This window comes from Histoplasma capsulatum, genomic scaffold (assembly GCF_000149585.1).
Source record: "Histoplasma capsulatum NAm1 scaffold_1 genomic scaffold, whole genome shotgun sequence".
In the NCBI taxonomy this organism is placed as follows: domain Eukaryota; kingdom Fungi; phylum Ascomycota; class Eurotiomycetes; order Onygenales; family Ajellomycetaceae; genus Histoplasma; species Histoplasma mississippiense.
This window is the reverse complement of record NW_001813982.1, coordinates 5284763-5302231: the sequence shown is the minus strand read 5'-3', so window position 1 is coordinate 5302231 and position 17469 is coordinate 5284763. Positions and strand designations below refer to the sequence as shown.

Genomic DNA, 17469 nt, shown 5'->3' with positions numbered 1-17469 from the left:
TCCCAATTGCTTCCTTTCTTCTTTCTATCCAACCAGAGACATGATGCCTCTACGCTGCAGAGGGTCTTTTGCCCAAGCGCTTCTCTCAAACAGCTCTCCAGTTCGTCTGGTGCCATCTATTTCTCGCATCTCCAGCATTTCTCCTCGCCAGAGATTTCATACGTCCCCCGCGTCATGCGCACTCAGGTCTCAGATTCTGAAGGATGTCGGTGAAGGTATGCTATTCCGTTTGATGCTGGAAACGAAAGAAACATGCGCTAACGTATACCTCATGTAGGAATCACCGAGATCCAGATCATACAATGGTATGTGCAAGAGGGAGCGAAGATTGAGGAATGGAAGCCATTATGCCAGTATCAGTCTGACAAAGCTGTTGACGATGTATGTGTCCTTGGCCAGGCAAATTCGCCTCTAGCGCCCTGGTTTGTGCTAACCAATCTCTGCAGATAACGTCGAGATACGATGGGGTCATAAAGAAATTGCACTTCCAGGCCGATGATACTGTGCCAACGGGAATGGTATGCTATGAGGCCCAAAATGAATCTATGCTAATCATAATAGCTAATGTGATTCTAAGGCTTTGTGCGATATTGATGTGGACGAATCGAAATATCCCGATGAAAACGCTCGTCCACCAACTAACGAACCCCCGCCCCCACACCCGATACCAGAGCAGGTTGCAAAACCTCCTGCTGTCAATGTGGCTACGGAAGCACTATCAGAACCCGTTGTAGAAGCCATATCTTCCCCATCCAAATTCGCTTCTCTTGCAACACCGGCCGTCCGCGGTATGTTGAAGGAGCTGAAGGTGGATATATTAAGCGTAAGCGGAACCGGCAAGGATGGAAGAGTTCTGAAAGAGGATGTTCTCCGATACGTCGCGGAGCGAGACGCCACACCAGCCCCGACAGCGCCATCAGTACCCCAACCTACACAACCGGTGTCGGGTGTTGACACCACACAGATAGAAACCACCACCCCATTGACTCCAATTCAGTCTCAAATGTTCAAGACCATGACCCGGTCACTTACCATCCCTCACTTCCTTTACGCCGACGAACTCAACATTAGATCGTTATCCTCCATCCGCAAGAAACTTGCAACACACCCAACCGAGCCGCTTAAACTCTCCTATCTTCCCTTCATCATCAAAGCCGTCTCCCTCTCCCTAAATTCCTTCCCTCTCCTAAACGCAAGAGTTGACACCACCACCAACCCCACCAAGCCTGCCTTAGTTATGCGGTCAAGCCACAACATCGGCGTAGCCATGGACACTCCAACAGGTCTTCTAGTGCCCAATATCAAAAACGTCCAGGCCCGCTCCATCCTCGACATTGCGGCAGAGCTCGCTCGCCTCAGCGAAGTGGCGCGTGCAGGCAAGTTGACCCCCACAGACCTGAACGGTGGAACCATCACCGTATCCAACATTGGCAATATTGGCGGCACCTACGTCGGCCCTGTCATTGTGCCGAATGAGGTTGCCATTCTTGGTGTCGGGCGGGCCAAAACCGTTCCCGTCTTCGACGAGGCTGGTAATGTGGTCAAGGGCGAAAAAGTGAATTTTAGCTGGAGTGCGGATCATAGAGTTGTGGACGGGGCTACGATGGCGAGGATGGCAGATAAGGTTAGGTTGTATTTGGAGGAGCCTGAGTCGATGATGCTAGCTCTCAGATAAGGATATTTCGGTAAATCGAGCTTCACATAGGTATATTTCTTTCTGCCATTATAAACAGGGAGAAAAGGGTGGCCTTTTTTTTTATATTTGTTTTATTGCGTTTTATTTTCTTTCTTTCTTTTTTTTTTTTTAAAAAAAACCTTTTCTCACGTTCTATTTACCTCTCCAAAACAGACGGGTATATATGCTGAATATCCAAACCCCCCTTGGCTTGTGTGATGGCTTTTACACATATTTTCTGTTCTCTCTCCAAAGGTATTAGGGTATGCAAAGGTTGAATGGCTCGCAGTACATGTCGATAGATAAATGTATCAAAAACTATGCACACAATAGAATATATTATTTATTATTCCTACACCGCTGGACCTAGAAAAATTATGCGGGAGCTCAGTATATATTAATAAGGAGAAAAAAACCATGCAGCAGACACACCACTGCTGGACTCAAACCCCCCCCCCCCCCCCTGGAACAATAGAATATACAATCATCCCTTTTATTCCGTTTGCCAGCATATGCCTTGTACTGTACGAACAGAATTTAATATGACGAATTAGTCAAATAACCAGGTGAGGGAATAGTAAGGAAAAAGAAACGGAGATCATCCAATTGGTTCCCCAGAGAATATGAGGCGAGCATTATTTGGGGGCCCTTTCTTGTAATATCCTGTTATATGTTATATACATGTGTCTACGTCATGATTTATTCGATCTATGGTTCAACATCGGTGATGCGGGGTGAAATTGAACGCTATCTCGAAAATATTGAGAAGGCTTTGCTCTCTTCTGCAGATGAGTTTATATTCTTTATTTAAAGTATTTTATCTTGTTAAAGTTTAAGAAAAGGGGGGAGAGGAAATGGAAGGAGGGTGTGTAAAAATGCGATTGCAATTGTCTCAAGGAATGGCAAGCACCGATCGAACGACAATCAAAAAGGAGAATAATGGAAGGGGTAAAAGGGAGAACAGCAAGGAAGCAGGTAGACCCAAACGCTAATTTCCCACAATGTTTCTTCCAAAGTCTTTCCTCACGCCGAAATGTATCCTCTTTCCCATCTTGTTAGGACTTAGAGATAGAAACGCCCTTCGTTACACTGAATATGCCAAAACACGCCTTGCAAAACCACTCTGTGGACGGAGATGCTGAACGGGAGAAGAAGAGGGGCACAAAATTAGGACGAGCGCAACGGACGGAGCAAAGATATAAAATCGAGAGTGAGAAGAGCACCCTGCCCTAGTGCTTGACCTAAAAAAATTATGACGCCGGAATATTCATCACAGAACAAGGGAACGAGGAGCTAAGAGACAAATTGAAAAAATATTTAAAAAACATGAGAAATGAGAAAAGGCAATGGGCAGAAGACGTGAAGCAAGTAGAATTGCGGGGCGGGAACTTGAGTCTAATTGTCCGCGGGTATGGTGCTAGTGTCGGATTGATTGAAATTGTGAGGTGTGGAACTTCCATCGGCTTTCTTCTGTTGTCAGACGTCGGAAAACAATTGGGTCACAAGGGAAGAGAATAATCTCTTTCGCTTTTGTATGGAAAGGAGTCATAATCAAATGGATATCGATTCTCTCTGGCAAGCAGGAGGCAGTGGATGTCGCAATGGATTGACATTTCAACGTTCGTTATCGGTTAAATAAAACGAATGTATGCGGGATCGAAGCCCAACAACCTTGCCTGCTCCAGCTTTGGATGTAGTTCGCAGAGTAGAGAGCAGCGTATATTCGTTGTCCGCGTGTATCCGTCCGGATAGAGGGGGTGGTGATGGCAGGGGGATCCCCAACGAAGCTGTGGTCGCCTATAATCCCGAAAAAATAAAAAGTTCCAACAGGCTTTCTTATTTATGTTGCTCCATAATTTGGTCTACCTCGCGATTCACACGATCCTGCACCACATTCGGCTTGGCGTCGCACGACACGGTTATCGCATCCCCCTCCGAGCCCGACAATGGTTTTTCCAGAGCTTGGAACTGCGAATGGACCATCGTAGGCGGCATGTAATGACCCTTCCGCGCCGTAACTCGCCGGACAAGCACGTCCTCTTCGGCGTCGAGGTAGATAAAGTGGATTTGGACCGTGGGGTGGTTGTAGGCTGCGACCCGCATGACGTCACGATACTTCCTCTTTAACGCGGAACATGTCATCACGACGGCTGAGTGTCGTTGAAGCGACTCTATAGCGGCGTCGCGCAGTGCGATTAGCCAGTCCCACCGGTCCCCATCGTCCAGCGGGTTGTTATTTCTCATCTTCTGCTTGTTGCTTTCTGGGTGGTACTTTGGTTTTAGTACTGTTAGTTTTCCGGAACTATATCCTTTGCAGTACCTCCAGGCATATGCTGTGAAGCGACATCCTTTTGAGGTGGTGAGACTAGGGAAGAAGAGGGTGTAGTTACTGACGTCGTCACCTTCAATATATTCCACTTGCAGCTTCTTACTCAAGCTTTTGGCGACTGTCGTTTTCCCACAGCCTGCAGGGCCTGTGATGATCCAAATATGCTGTAAATCGTGGTTTTGTGTTCTCATGGCTTGCTCCGTGGCTCGTTGACTTGGATAGGGAACATTGGAATTAGAGTTGCATCGTGAGATAGGGGTATGTCGTGGATGAAGGGTAAGGGGTATACTAGTAGCTGGTGTAGGGTGCATGTATACACGCCGGTTTGTATCTTGTGCAGAGAGCATGATTGTGTATTATGGGAGAGTTGACTAGGTTTGAGATCTAGGTTGCTTAAAGTTTGGTCCCGCGAACAGCTGCTTCCCTTCGCTGAACCTCTTAGATAAATATAAGGGCGAGACGCTCAATCTGCAAATGAAGGAACAGCAGCTAGTGCCTCAAGAAATAGTAGAGATAGTACCCATAAACCGCGCAGAGACACTTAGAAGGAATAAATAAACCAAGGCAGGGTAGACAAAAGCACAGCCTTAGTGTCTGAGCAGGGGAGAATGATGACGATGGATCCAGAGAATGGTGGGTGTATAGAGTATAAATATGTTTGGTCACCGGGTAGTTTCACAAAAAGTTTGAACTCAGGCGACGAGGACAGGGTTACCGATACATATGCCAATTGCTACAGACAGGAGCTGGGGTAAGAATGTGGGGAAGCGCAAGCCCGGTTGGAAATTTGGGGGCCTTGGAAAGCTACTTTTGGGCCCGCCGTCACGGTTCTGGGACCGGCGAAGGTTTGAGTGGGGATTTAATGGGCCAGTTGAAGTATTCAAAACCCCAGGAAAGACGTTCGAAGCAAGACGCGGATTCAACTGGAAGCACGCCAACTGAAGGAGCTAAGTTCACTAGATAGGCTTTAACAACGAAGAAAATAAAATAAAATAAAATAAAATAATAAAAAACAAAAACAAAAGCAAGGCCAACTAACCATCCGATAAGTGCCAGTGCTGGCCGGATGATATTTCTTCTATTTATTTCAGCGGTATGGGGCGTACTCCACAGCCGAAGAACCGTCCATGAACCGTCAGGTTTCGAGAAAAGTGGCCCAGGGACCCAATAATGGCGTAGATGGGACAGTCCTGAGCCCAAGTCTCAACGCATAATCACTGACTGGCTAGGCATAAATGGAAAGCAAGGAGAGGGGTGATGCAGCCACACTGACAGGATGCCAGACATGAAAGTAAGCGGCAGCATACACAGGAATCTGAAATATGACAAGGACGGACTCCAAACACAATGCCCAAGTTCGAGGGAGTAAGACGCAGTTTGAGGACAGCCATGGGGGATCCATGCTGGGATCCATGGGAACGACCTCACAAGCTGTGGCGCGGTTCAGACGATGAACAGATCGAGTTTCATGGACGGCCATCGTTTCGACTGCTCGATTTCGGTTTTCCTTTTCTTTTTCCTTTTTTTCTTTTTTGGCGGTTTTGGAATGGGATAATGTCCAGAGGGAGGCCCGAGTGAGTTCATCCTTGCCTTTCTAAAGGTTATGCACGCAAACACTAAACAATAACTAAATAAGGCAAACGGCCCTGGCATGCTTGATCAATACAGGACAGGTCTTCCAAAGACTTTTCTCCCAATTTCTAGTCGTCAAGCCAAATCCCACACTAAATTTTTGCTGTGGAAGACTAGGAGTGAGCAGGGTTATATTGACCCATATGTGACCTGTCATTCTATGTAACATCAATCATCAATATAAATTCGACAGGAAACAATGGTAGCCATTTGCTCGGCGAAGGCATTTTTGTTTGCTGGAGAAAAATACCAATGAACATTCAGCTTCTCCATACTAGCAATAATGGCCTGCGAGACTGCAGATTATGCCCGGATAGGCGATTACTTAGACCGAAACGCATGAGGGCACACCAAGATAATATATCTACATAACTGCATTCAAGGCAATGTCATGACTGGATGAAAAGAATGTGATGGCTTCATGAAATCTGGAGTTTGGCAGGGTAACCGACTGGCATCTATTCAAGGGCTTCCCGAAATCTGCTATACAGTTGGAAGAACTTCATGTGTGAACATGCTGTGCATCCCTAGGGCTGTCAGGTCTAAAACTTATATCTGCCTGAGGATGCGCTAATATACTGCGTAGATAGAAATGATGTGAGTCTGGGAGGTCACTTTCGTGCAACCTGGGCAAGGAGCTAGCAACTTGAAGGTATGCGCTAGACACTTTTCTTTTCTTTTCGTTCCAACTCCAGCAGATCAACCATAAGTTTGCCCACGACTTTCTCTTTATAGCCCGGTTTTTCATAGGGATTGTCTATATTGGCATTACGCCAACCACGAGTTTGGATCAGTTGAAAGAAATCGCGGAGAAGGACACAAGTGAGAGTAATGCACGACGTGAGGCAATCAATGCTTTTACATAGAAAGCGAGCTCGGTGAGGCCGACTTAGTATATGCCGTTGACGATGTCGTAGTAGCCTCTTCGGCTATTCCGGAGGCTGCACCAAGCCGCAATTACCGCGGATGACATGGGAATATTTATGCGGCAGAAGAACGAGGACGCTGAAGGGTTTGGGCTGTATCTTATCCCCAAGAAAAAAAACAGCTTTCAAATCATTAGTGAGGTTGCTACATAGCTCTCAAGTGTTGCCGTCGGGCACTCAGACAAAGCCTCCCGACTGGACACAGGTGCTGGACACATGCACAGTACCAATCTGCTCAAAGCACTCGCAGAAAGACGTGTCTCAAAATATTTTGAAGTTTTTTCTAATGTCAAAGTGGTTAACCCTAGCCTATCGCCGCCATCCCTAGTAACTATGATTTTGCAATAATCCTGTAGGCGAGCGAACGGGAGAAGAAATTCCGAGGTGCAACCAGTTCCACACCCAGAAACGCAGAGCTGTAGATTGCTTGACCCGTATCCCAAATAGATATCTAGAGAGACTACGGGTCGTGCTGTCGATGCTGAAGGTGCTAGTTAATCTCCTCCCTAACCATTTTAGCTTGTGGTTTAACATGATCCGTAGCCCTACTTACTCCATTTTGCTCGTTTCGTAGGACTTGAAGAATTCGGTTTCTGAGTAAATATCTCAGCGCATATACACTCTATAGTTGGTATATACAGTGTAATTCATATGCTAGAAGATATATAATATCATATGTTTCATTTTCATTGAATAATATTGATGAAGTGTACTCCGTATTAGAAGTTCAATGCTTCAAAAATTACTAGTACACATGAATTTACATGAGTGTATGAAGATTGCAGAATTGTTATCAAAGAAAGTACTCTATAATTTTATACAAAAGCTAATACGAAACAGAAAAATAAATATTTATTTTGTATTTAAATTTTAAGAATAATAGAGCTGTCACATACAAACGTATGGGTTTTTCTCATTAAATCAATCTTATAACACTAGTAATATGAATACGAATGCATGTAAATTTATACAAGACAGTATCTCAATTTTACATTGTGTATTATGCGATTAATTTTCAGTCGATTCTTATATGCGTTTTATGAGATATATAAAATGTATAGTAGATTGTAAATTACGAATAAGAAAAAATAAATATGATTACTATTCCTATTTAGAATCTCCTTTTGGTATGAGAGAATGGAGTTCGAAGGGGTGGTTGATCGCGTTAGATAATCACGCAACTAACTCACGGATAAGCTTTATCGAAGCCGCAGCATAAACGACATACATAAACTATCCGCGTTAACGACACCGAATACAGTGACAGATACAGCTAACTGGCAGTTGAATGATAGTTGCGCTCATAATATCTGGCAATACCCTGCGAAGTTAACCCATATCCCCATTGTACTTCCTCCGACGCCATGTCGTCGTTCTTCTTTTCCACCCCGGTCGATATCGACATCGTTCTGGAGGATAGCGACGAACGAGAAACCGTCGACATCAAGCTGGATAAGAACAGGAGGGAAAAGGCGCCGTTGTACATGGATGGTGAGTCCGTGAAGGGGGCAGTAACGGTGCGGCCTAAGGATGGGAAGCGATTGGAGCATACGGGAATTAAGGTCCAATTCATCGGAACAATCGGTATAGAGAAAGCGTCAATCCTTCTCCCTTTAATATCCATCTAGTTTGAATTCCATCTAACGCAACGAGAGCCATTTAGAGATGTTTTTCGATCGAGGAAACCACTACGAATTCCTCTCTTTTGGTCAAGAGCTTGCTGCCCCTGGCGAGCTACAACACCCGCAAACCTTCCCTTTCAACTTCAAAAACGTCGAAAAGCAATATGAATCTTACAATGGCATCAATGTCAAACTGCGATACTTCGTCAGGGTGACGGTTTCGCGGCGGATAGCGGATGTTGTGCGGGAGAAGGATATATGGGTTTATTCATACCGCATGCCTCCAGAGACAAATAGCCCTATCAAAATGGACGTGGGGATTGAAGATTGTTTACACATCGAATTCGAGTATTCAAAATCCAAGTACCATCTCAAAGATGTTATTGTGGGGAGAATATACTTCTTGCTTGTGAGGCTGAAAATAAAGCACATGGAATTATCGATTATCCGCCGCGAAACAACTGGATCGCCACCTAATCAGTACAATGAAAGCGAAACGCTGGTGCGGTTTGAGGTACTTTACAATTATGTTTTTCCTAAATGGGGTTGTTGCTTCAGCTTGATATTCCACTGTGGAAAGCCTGCCGAAAATGTGACATTTGCTAACAACCCCTTGTTTGTAGATTATGGACGGCTCCCCATCAAGAGGTTTGTCAGACAATCCTCTTCCGGGTGGATATAGTCCACAATAGTTTCCTTCCATTGTTGAAATGCCATTACATATCATTCAGACTAGGCTAACATCTATTATTGCCCCACGAATAGGAGAAACAATACCCATCCGGTTGTTCTTGGGTGGTTTTGATTTAACCCCAACTTTCCGCGATGTGAATAAGAAGTATTCTACCCGATACTACCTAAGCTTGGTGCTCATAGACGAAGGTGGGTTTCGAGTTGATGCTTGGATTGCTTTTAGTTTTGCCAATTTGGAACATGGGTTTCAAACAACTGTCCCTATCCCTGCCTTTGGTGGAAACATTTTGTCATTGGCTATTGAAAATATGCTCTTCACAGCGCACCTAAATGATGCAATTGGTTGTTGCCAGTCATTTGGACCTGTTGACTCCAATATGACCCCCACGTCTAATGGTTTCATCCGCACCCACGCTAAAGATTCCTCATCCCTCGCTTCCCACGCAGCCAGTTATTTTCTCCATATCCCTTCTATCCCTGTTGCAAAATATATTACCCGGAATCCAACAAATATGACCTCCGGCTATTTAGTCTCAGCGCTGTCATCCCTGTACACATAATCAAGGGAAGGAAAAATATCGCTGTATAAAATTGCTAACAAGGAATTTTTCTAGATGCCCGTCGATATTTCAAGCAATCTGAAATCGTTCTTTACCGTCAAGCTCCTGAAATCGGCTTGACCCCTGAGGTTGCCCAGCAACAAATTGCTCAACAGCAACAGCTCCAAGGTGAACCTACTACCTCAGCAGGCCCAACAAAAGACATGCAGACGGCGTCCTTTGGAAAGCAGCAAGTCGCGGCCCAGGCGTAATTATGAAGGCGGGCGGAAAGAAACGAGCTTGAAGCGGGCGCAAGGACTGTTAGAGAGTGCACGATAATGGCTTGATCGACTGGCGCTTTGGTTTTGTGGTCTTTGGTCTTTTATTTGTTAGTTTCCATTTGTATGGGCAATCATACTGTGTATCACGAATTACTACACCGTGGTTTGTTTATATTATCATACCTTCTTTTATTTTTTATTTTTATTTTTTTTTTTAAAAAAATGGTATTATAATGGAAGGCGTTTAAAAGAGCCCTTTAACCACGTTCCAATTTAATTGTCCATGCGATAATGTTGCTAATGCCACTAATATAAATCATAGACGTTGATCTATGCGTGCTAGCAGGACAGAAGCGGGTATTGATGCCTAAATGGAATTTTATACAATCCCATGACGACGGAGAAAGCATAACTTCAAAGACAGTAAAACAAGAGAAATGATAATATACAAAATAGATGGGAAAAAAGTGGCAGGAAAAAAAATACTGTTTAAATAGCACCCTTGTTTAGGATTGCATGTTGGATCCAATCAGTAAATCAATCATCCTCCCCTGCGTCCGCCTCATCATTTTCATCATGGCCACCAAGTCCATCTCCTGAGAGGTTCACCAATACCTTCTGCAACGCATCTAAAACTCTATTATCATCCCTCTCCTTCCCAGCAACACCCGTCGCCCTCACCACGAAAGGATACACCCAACCAAGATGCTTCTTGTACATCCCTGAATTATTACTACCTTTTCCACTTCCTAGTGGTGCAACAGGACCCGCATCGGGGATCGCAGCCGGTTCGCTTCTGAGCTCGACGAGCCGATGGAGTAGATATAACAATTCCTTCTGCGCCGGGGTTGGTTGGGGCATGAGTCCGCGCAGTGGTTGGTCGGCGATATAGGATTTTAGAGATATTGCGCAACGGAGAATTAGATATGGGGATACGGATTTCGCGAGGATTACATATTGGTTTTCTGCATCCTGAGGTGCTAGTTTCGACGGATGTGCCAAAACCCGAGCTTTGTGGGAAGGTGATTTGCTGGAATGTGTTGCTGCAAGGTCAAATAACGAGTCGATCATTAAGAAGGCCATTTTTAATCGGAGAGTGGGAGGCGGGTCGTATGTGCGTCCCATACGAATTTTATATAAATCCAGCAACGGCTCTTTTTCAAGCGTCGCGCTCGGTAGATCGGAATGCTGTATTGGATAGACAAAAGATGAGCTGAAAAGCGCGCAGGCGAATTGTCGTCTCGTTCTATCAGGGATTAAAGGTGACCCGAGTGATGGTATTACTATGTCACGGAGGCGGGTGAATGCTGTTACATCAAATTCTTCATCGCAAATTACTCCGGATTGAATGTTCGATTTCTTGTAGTCGAACGCAGAAACAATCCCTCTCGAGATGTCAACGACGCAGTTCCAAAAATCAACAAGCTCTTTTTTGCTGGAATTAGATTGTTCACTCTCAACATAGGGAACGGCAACCTGGAGAATATCAAGGGAAACGGAGGTGGCCACCCGCCAGAGAGCGGGGTCGTGGTCGCTTCCATTCCACTTATATTTATGAGCTATTTGGTTCGAGAGGTGCTCAAGCGCCCTCGTCAAAATACCATTCGAGAAGATGTCGGTGAGAATGCCATGTTCTGCAACATACCAGCCAAGAAGTCGCATCGCAGACTTCGAGAATGCCACAAATGTTGGTTTTCTATTATCTTGGCCGGCTGACCATTTCGTCAACGCGCAATCAGAAAACTCTGCAAGACAAGTAACTAAGGCCGGTTGAGAAGATGTTTTTTCCAGACATATTGTCTTCAAGGATTCCATAGTAAGTGACTGCAGTTCTGACTGGTGGTCGACATCTCGGGTGTAGCGTGAGGACACAGACCTCCAAACAGAAATTTGTAGATTTTCAAGCACTTGATAAATTTGAGTGTCGGTCAATATGTCCTTCAGGAGTCGGTAGAGTTGCTTAAAAGACTTTAGATAGGCTATCAACGCATTTTGATTTTGCACATCCAAATCGGGCTGTTCATCTGGCGCAATTGGGTGACCATTAACCCAGACAGCCCACGCAGACTCCAAAGATTCCATTTTGATATCATTGTAGCCACGAATTCGTGAGAGGACTTCTGAAAAACTAGAAAAGACAGCTTCGTCCAACTCGAGGACTCTAATTTTGATAATAGCTTCGAGGTAATCTAGGAGCCGCTTCCACGATTGAGAAAATCCCTCATCCTGTGCGATAGTGTCGAAGTACCCAGCAATTAAATTAGACAATCCTTTAGTCAAAATCACAGCTGTTTCTATCCATGTCTTCATCTCGTTTGAACCAAGGGGTTCTGAGGTCTGTTGGGCCATCAAAACTTCCTTTTGAACCGACTCTGTCATAACAAAGAGAACCTTATTCAAACACAAATGCCAAGCTTTTGGTGGGAGCTGTTGGCCATACGCGTCAAAAATGCGCAGTGCGGTCTGGATTGCAGCATTACGAATCTCTGAGCGGCTATCTGTGCTTAAATCGGCAATGCGTAACAGAAGAACTAACCATAATGAGTTCCTCGAAATCAAGAGATCGGAGGATTTGGCTAATTCGGTCAATGTCTCCTCGCTAGAAAAGACCTCAATATGGCTTTCGATGGAAAATTTGTCGACCTGGCTGCGAAGAAAATCAGAAAGGTTCCAAAACGAGGTCGTGGAAGTGAGAGATATGTTGAAATCTTCCACTTGTGACGCAAAGCTTGAAAATGCCTTCACTAGCTCTAAGAGGCAAGAGGACGATAGCAAACTAAGGAAATCGGAAGCGACAAGCTGCAACGAGCTGTATGCTGTTCTGACGAGTCTTGCGGACTTGACGGTTAAATTTCCCCTAGGCTTGTGAACATTGTTAAGCGAGGCGCATTCGTCCCCATTCTTTGAAATACACCTGAGGTCATCAAATACACTTGATATCAAGTCAAAAACCAAGTCCCATCCAGCAATCAATGATTCTCCACACTCTTCAAGAATTGATTTTAGAGCCTCAAGAGCAATCTCATGTATTTCAAAATCGGACGCACGCTGAGAAGAATTTGAGTTCGAACAACAGTCATATAATGTCGAGATCTGGGATTTCAAGGCGCGCAATCCACGAAGTTGGACCTGGTTCCTAATGCCCGGGTCATCGGAGTTTCCCAGTTTGATGGAGTGGAACACAATGTTGTCAAGAACATGGCTTGCATTTGAACGTAGAGATTGATTGATTTGAGTATTTTGAGTAATTGAGACGAGATCCCCTACTAAAATGTGCCAAATTCCTTCCTCATCGTCGGGGAGAGCTAATCGTTCGAGGTTGGACTTTGCCAAATCGTTCACTTTGGCTAAGACGAATTTCAACTCGTCATCCTGGATCCTCGACTTTCCCAAAGCAATAGAAATACTGCGTTTGTTCTGATGTATACGCCCCAGTGCCTTAGAAGACGGGGTGAATTGTGATGGTACCGGATGTTTTCCAGAGCTAACATCTGCTATACCCCTATCAGTCTTTTCAGAGAGGCTTAAGAGAGCAGACAAAAGGCTCTTGAACGAAGTACTAGGATACTCTCCAGTGCTCTCGAACATTTTAGCTGCTGCTGTTTCAACAGCTATTATCTCGGCACCAAGGTTGACCTTGGAAGGCTCGGGGGTGAGGGGTGCATTCCTGTCGCCCCATTTGTTCATAGACGCAGGCTTTGGGGTAGCCATGGTCGAAACGTTTAGTATTAGCTCGGCATGCTGAAGCGTTTCAAGAATTATCAACCAGGCAGCTTGATCCAGGGTTGGTCCTAGCGCAATTCCTAGGTTAAGTAAAGCTCGTAGGCATAGTAAATTACGAGTGCTGAGAGCAGTAGGAGTTTTATCAGCCGTCGAAGCCAACGCGTCGGTGGCTATTGTGGACTTGGGCATAGATGATTCGGTAGCGAGAGCATCCTGGGAGTCTATACCAGGAGAATTTAGTGACACGGTGAAGTTACTAAGGTCGGCTGGAACAGCGGCCTTCCCTAGCGTAGTGAGAAAAGCATCTCGTGGTGTAGACAACCTCAGGAGCCCAGCAACATGGGTTAACTTCTGGAAAGATCGGACAAGGTTGTGATAAAATTCACCATCTAACGCGGCATATAGAAAGGTAGAACATGTGGCTAGAATGGCAGGCCAGCAGGTGTCGATCATGCTCGTGATAGCCTGGATGTCATTGATTTGAGGATGTGACGTGAGATCCAACGGGTTTATAGGAACAGATAGTTTATTCGAGGCTCTGCCGGAGTTTTTACGCTGAAGTGCAGATTCGTCCCCTGCTTTTTTCGATATCGAGGCTCGATGCTTCCGTTTGCTTTTAGATTCAGAAGCGGTCAACGGAAGGATAAATTTAGCAATACTCTCCGATAGCGTACTGATACAGTTGAGGGCAAGACTGTAAATATATGTCTCAGGGAGTATTGGAGCATCGATCTTATCTAACGTTTCGAGGTATGGCGTCCGAACGAGGCTCCACTGGCTGCTGATACCACACGTGCTTTCCTTTGTTGTGGGGCTTCCGATAACGCCAGCGACAGAAACAGCCTCAAGGGTGACTTGTTCATCCATCATATTTCTTGAGTTTGATGGACCCGTTGGCAAGGTTGATCGGTGACTGACACCGATAAGGTATGGCTTTTCGGATGCCAGCTTCACTAAGCAAGCCATATGATCGCAGACGATATTTCTGCGACCTTCTTCAGTATCGAACAATATGTAAATAAGTCTGATAAGTTCGGAGTCGGAATATAATCCCCTGAAGATTTCCATGCAAAGAACACGTTTCCAGGGCACTGCCGCATCAGCATCAAGTAAATGGATTAGAAGCCCTAGTGCCATTTCGCATTCTGTGACTAATTGGAGTAGATACTCCCTGAGTAAAAGGAGCAATATCCTAGCCACACGAACCGTTAGAGGAAAACTATACCGCCCAGAAAAATGTTTCACGGTCAACGGCATCAGCCGGTTACGAAGAACGAGAACTTGTTCTGGATGTTTGGCAAAGATATGACCGTTGTTGACCAGGATACTCTCGATCAATTCGAGGACGAAAATCTTGGAAAGAGATTTGATGTTGAGAAATTCTAACTTTTCTCCTTCAACCAAGCGACAAAGATCATCCAAAATCTAGGATGAAGGTTAGTAACGAAGCTCGTATTTTCCAACTTGTAAATTATAATTTACCCTCAAAGCATCATAACTGGCAGAAGTTAAATAGATCTGCTGGTCGTATAGTGTTACAGGAAAGCTGAGAACGGAATCTGGCATCGCTGTGACAGTGTCAATACGATATAAATTAATATCGAAACCAGATAGAGGCCAGTTGACATACCATCCGTTTTTGAAACCTTGTCGAAAATAGAAACCACAAGCTGCTGCATTGTAGCGGCCGCTGTATTCGAAACAGACGACGTCTTACTATTCTGGAGTGTGGCACATATTTCCAATGTATTTGCGAGGAGCGGTCCATTCAACTCAATTGCATAATACTGAAATAGCGCCCCGAGAGTTTGCAGAACCTTAAGTTGGACATCGAGCCCTGTCAAGTCATTAGCATCAGTATAACAGCTACCAACTAAGAGAAAAGACTAGTAACCTAGGTTCGTTGTTTGATGAAGCCCATCAAGTACATCTCTGAAACCCTCTGGCGGTAGTGCCCGGGATGCCACCAATCTCTGGATGCCGACCACCCCGATTGCCGCAAGCCGACCATGGTTAGTTTGACAAGCAATCACAAATGGCTTTACAAAATGGGGTTTCCGGATTAAATCTCTTGAAACGTTAGTTAATAGGAATATCTGTATTTTTTTGATTTTAAGCAAACCTGCTGCTAGTTGGGCTTCCGAAGTTGATGGTAACCCCTTGAGATCTGCTAGGGACTGCTCAGCTGCCTGAAAATCCAGTGTGAGCAAATTTTCATTTTGGAAGTGTGGAAGGTAGTTTTACATTTTTTAGATTTGAATTCTTCCGTTTCGACTCTTGTATCAAATTTGAGAGCTCCGTCTGCAGGATATGGGATGTCATGTCAGATATCAAATTGCGCTCAGTGATATCAGGCGCGATTTCTCGCAACTCCAGAAGCAACCCAGCTCTTAGTAGAGAGGAGTGCGAGACCAGGCCACATACGGCATCAGCGAAGAGCGAATAGCTAGAACTAGTTCAATAATGCAAGGCCCTTCAAGCCTGCAGACATCTAGATACCGTGGAAACCAGGTTAAGGATGCTTGGTGTTGATGTTGTACAGTGGCATTTTAGGACTCACTTCCGCGGCTAGCTATCTGCGCAATGGCGCTACAGTCACATGATATGACGCAGCACGTGCCCCGCGCTTAATCACTAAGCTTTAGAGACGAACAGACATGCGACACATCCAACCCCTCTTTAATGCCATATTCTCTACTTTTGATATTGCAACTTTACCTTCACCAATTTTTTGAAAGGTTTCCTCGAGATGGCTGCCGTGGTTCCTCGGAGCTTCCGTTTACTGGAAGAGCTTGAGAATGGCGAAAAAGGACGCGGGGCAGGTATGTATGCTCCACCAGGTAAAATCATTACATTTCTCATGCTCATTATGTTCAATCTCTCGATTAATAGAAGCATGTTCCTATGGCCTTGCCAACGGGGACGATGTAAAAATGACGAATTGGAATGGAACAATTCTAGGGCCCCCTCATGTGCGCCCAATTCTCCTCACCACACGTATTACTGGCAGCTCAGTTTAACATTTTGTGAAATAGAGTGTGCATGAGAACCGGATATACAGCGTCAATATTAAATGTGGTGAAAATTACCCCGATCTTCCGCCAACTATCCACTTCGTTTCCAAGGTGAACCTTCCCTGCGTCGATCCGCGAAACGGTAAAGTATGTGGTTATGCCTTCTTAGAAAACCCGTCTGACGGAGTGTGTGATGCTGATGCTCACTAGGTCGATCTGACGAAGCTACCCCGACTTGCTATATGGAAGAGAGAGTTTACGATGGAGACCATTCTGCTTGAGATTAGAAGGCAAGCAAAATGCTATAAAGCGATGCCCGGGATATCCATGCTTACTAACTCCTTGTAGATTCATGGCTCTACCGGAAAACAAGAAAATCCCTCAGCCCCCGGAAGGATCTAACTTTTAAGTGGCTATTTTTGAAGATGGCTCCCATTATGACGCGACGGGAGCATTGCTTTGAGGTTGTTGTTTTCCTTCTTTGCATGCATTTAGCCTTTCATATGTTTTATGATCATTTTAGGGGCAGACTTTAGCGTAACCAAATATGAGCGGACATAAACTTCTAGTTTATAGAATGCGAACATGCCATTTTCTCTTCTGCAGATCTATAAGCGATTGTTCCCATGCAAAGCCTTTCCGTTTACCATGCAAATATAATACGGAAGGTGGTTGTAGGGAAATCCGATCACGTGATTTAAAGCTACCCAGGCATCCATCCAGGATCTCAGTTCCAACTTTGGAATGAAAAACAGTCGGGTTGAAAATTCCAGAGGATGTTGAAGCAAAGCTAACGAAGAATTCGATTGTTTTTATTCGAATGCCGAGGTTTCTGTTACCCAAGAGCTCGGGCGCCCATAGGCTAGCATGTAGGTTTTCCTTACCGTATATATGTACTTAAATCATCCAACTCATAATCTTTCCAGGTCTTTCACTCTACCATGCTCTCTTGTCTCAATCCGCCCGCCTGCACTTAATCCAACTCCAACCTGCGGAAATACAGGGCCTAATAAAATCTAACTTTCACAAATATAA

General features: G+C 44.9%; 5 protein-coding genes across 5 annotated transcripts; 3 read left to right on the top strand and 2 right to left on the bottom strand.

Moving 5' to 3' along the window:
• Positions 1–43: 43 nt before the first annotated feature.
• On the top strand, positions 44–1675 carry HCAG_01491 (conserved hypothetical protein; the record flags this gene model as incomplete). The annotated part of the gene is made up of 4 exons (XM_001544394.1): positions 44–215; positions 278–381; positions 447–518; positions 578–1675. The coding sequence occupies 4 exons, from the start codon at positions 44–46 to the stop codon at positions 1673–1675; spliced, it is 1446 nt and encodes a 481-aa protein (XP_001544444.1).
• A 1836-nt stretch (positions 1676–3511) lies between these two features.
• Positions 3512–4351, bottom strand: HCAG_01490 (conserved hypothetical protein; the record flags this gene model as incomplete). Its single annotated transcript, XM_001544393.1, has 1 exon — positions 3512–4351. The coding sequence occupies one exon, from the start codon at positions 4349–4351 to the stop codon at positions 3512–3514; it is 840 nt and encodes a 279-aa protein (XP_001544443.1).
• Positions 4352–8092: 3741 nt separating this feature from the next.
• HCAG_01489 (vacuolar protein sorting-associated protein 26) lies at positions 8093–9688 on the top strand (the record flags this gene model as incomplete). Its single annotated transcript, XM_001544392.1, has 5 exons — positions 8093–8146; positions 8228–8698; positions 8808–8832; positions 8950–9066; positions 9492–9688. 5 exons carry the CDS (start codon positions 8093–8095, stop codon positions 9686–9688), a joined length of 864 nt encoding a protein of 287 aa, XP_001544442.1.
• Positions 9689–10234: 546 nt separating this feature from the next.
• Positions 10235–15742, bottom strand: HCAG_01488 (predicted protein; the record flags this gene model as incomplete). Its single annotated transcript, XM_001544391.1, has 6 exons — positions 10235–14845; positions 14903–14988; positions 15051–15257; positions 15349–15393; positions 15543–15609; positions 15665–15742. The coding sequence occupies 6 exons, from the start codon at positions 15740–15742 to the stop codon at positions 10235–10237; spliced, it is 5094 nt and encodes a 1697-aa protein (XP_001544441.1).
• A 427-nt stretch (positions 15743–16169) lies between these two features.
• On the top strand, positions 16170–16843 carry HCAG_01487 (ubiquitin conjugating enzyme MmsB; the record flags this gene model as incomplete). The annotated part of the gene is made up of 5 exons (XM_001544390.1): positions 16170–16242; positions 16313–16392; positions 16456–16581; positions 16645–16724; positions 16783–16843. The coding sequence occupies 5 exons, from the start codon at positions 16170–16172 to the stop codon at positions 16841–16843; spliced, it is 420 nt and encodes a 139-aa protein (XP_001544440.1).
• Between the last annotated feature and the right edge of the window lie 626 nt (positions 16844–17469).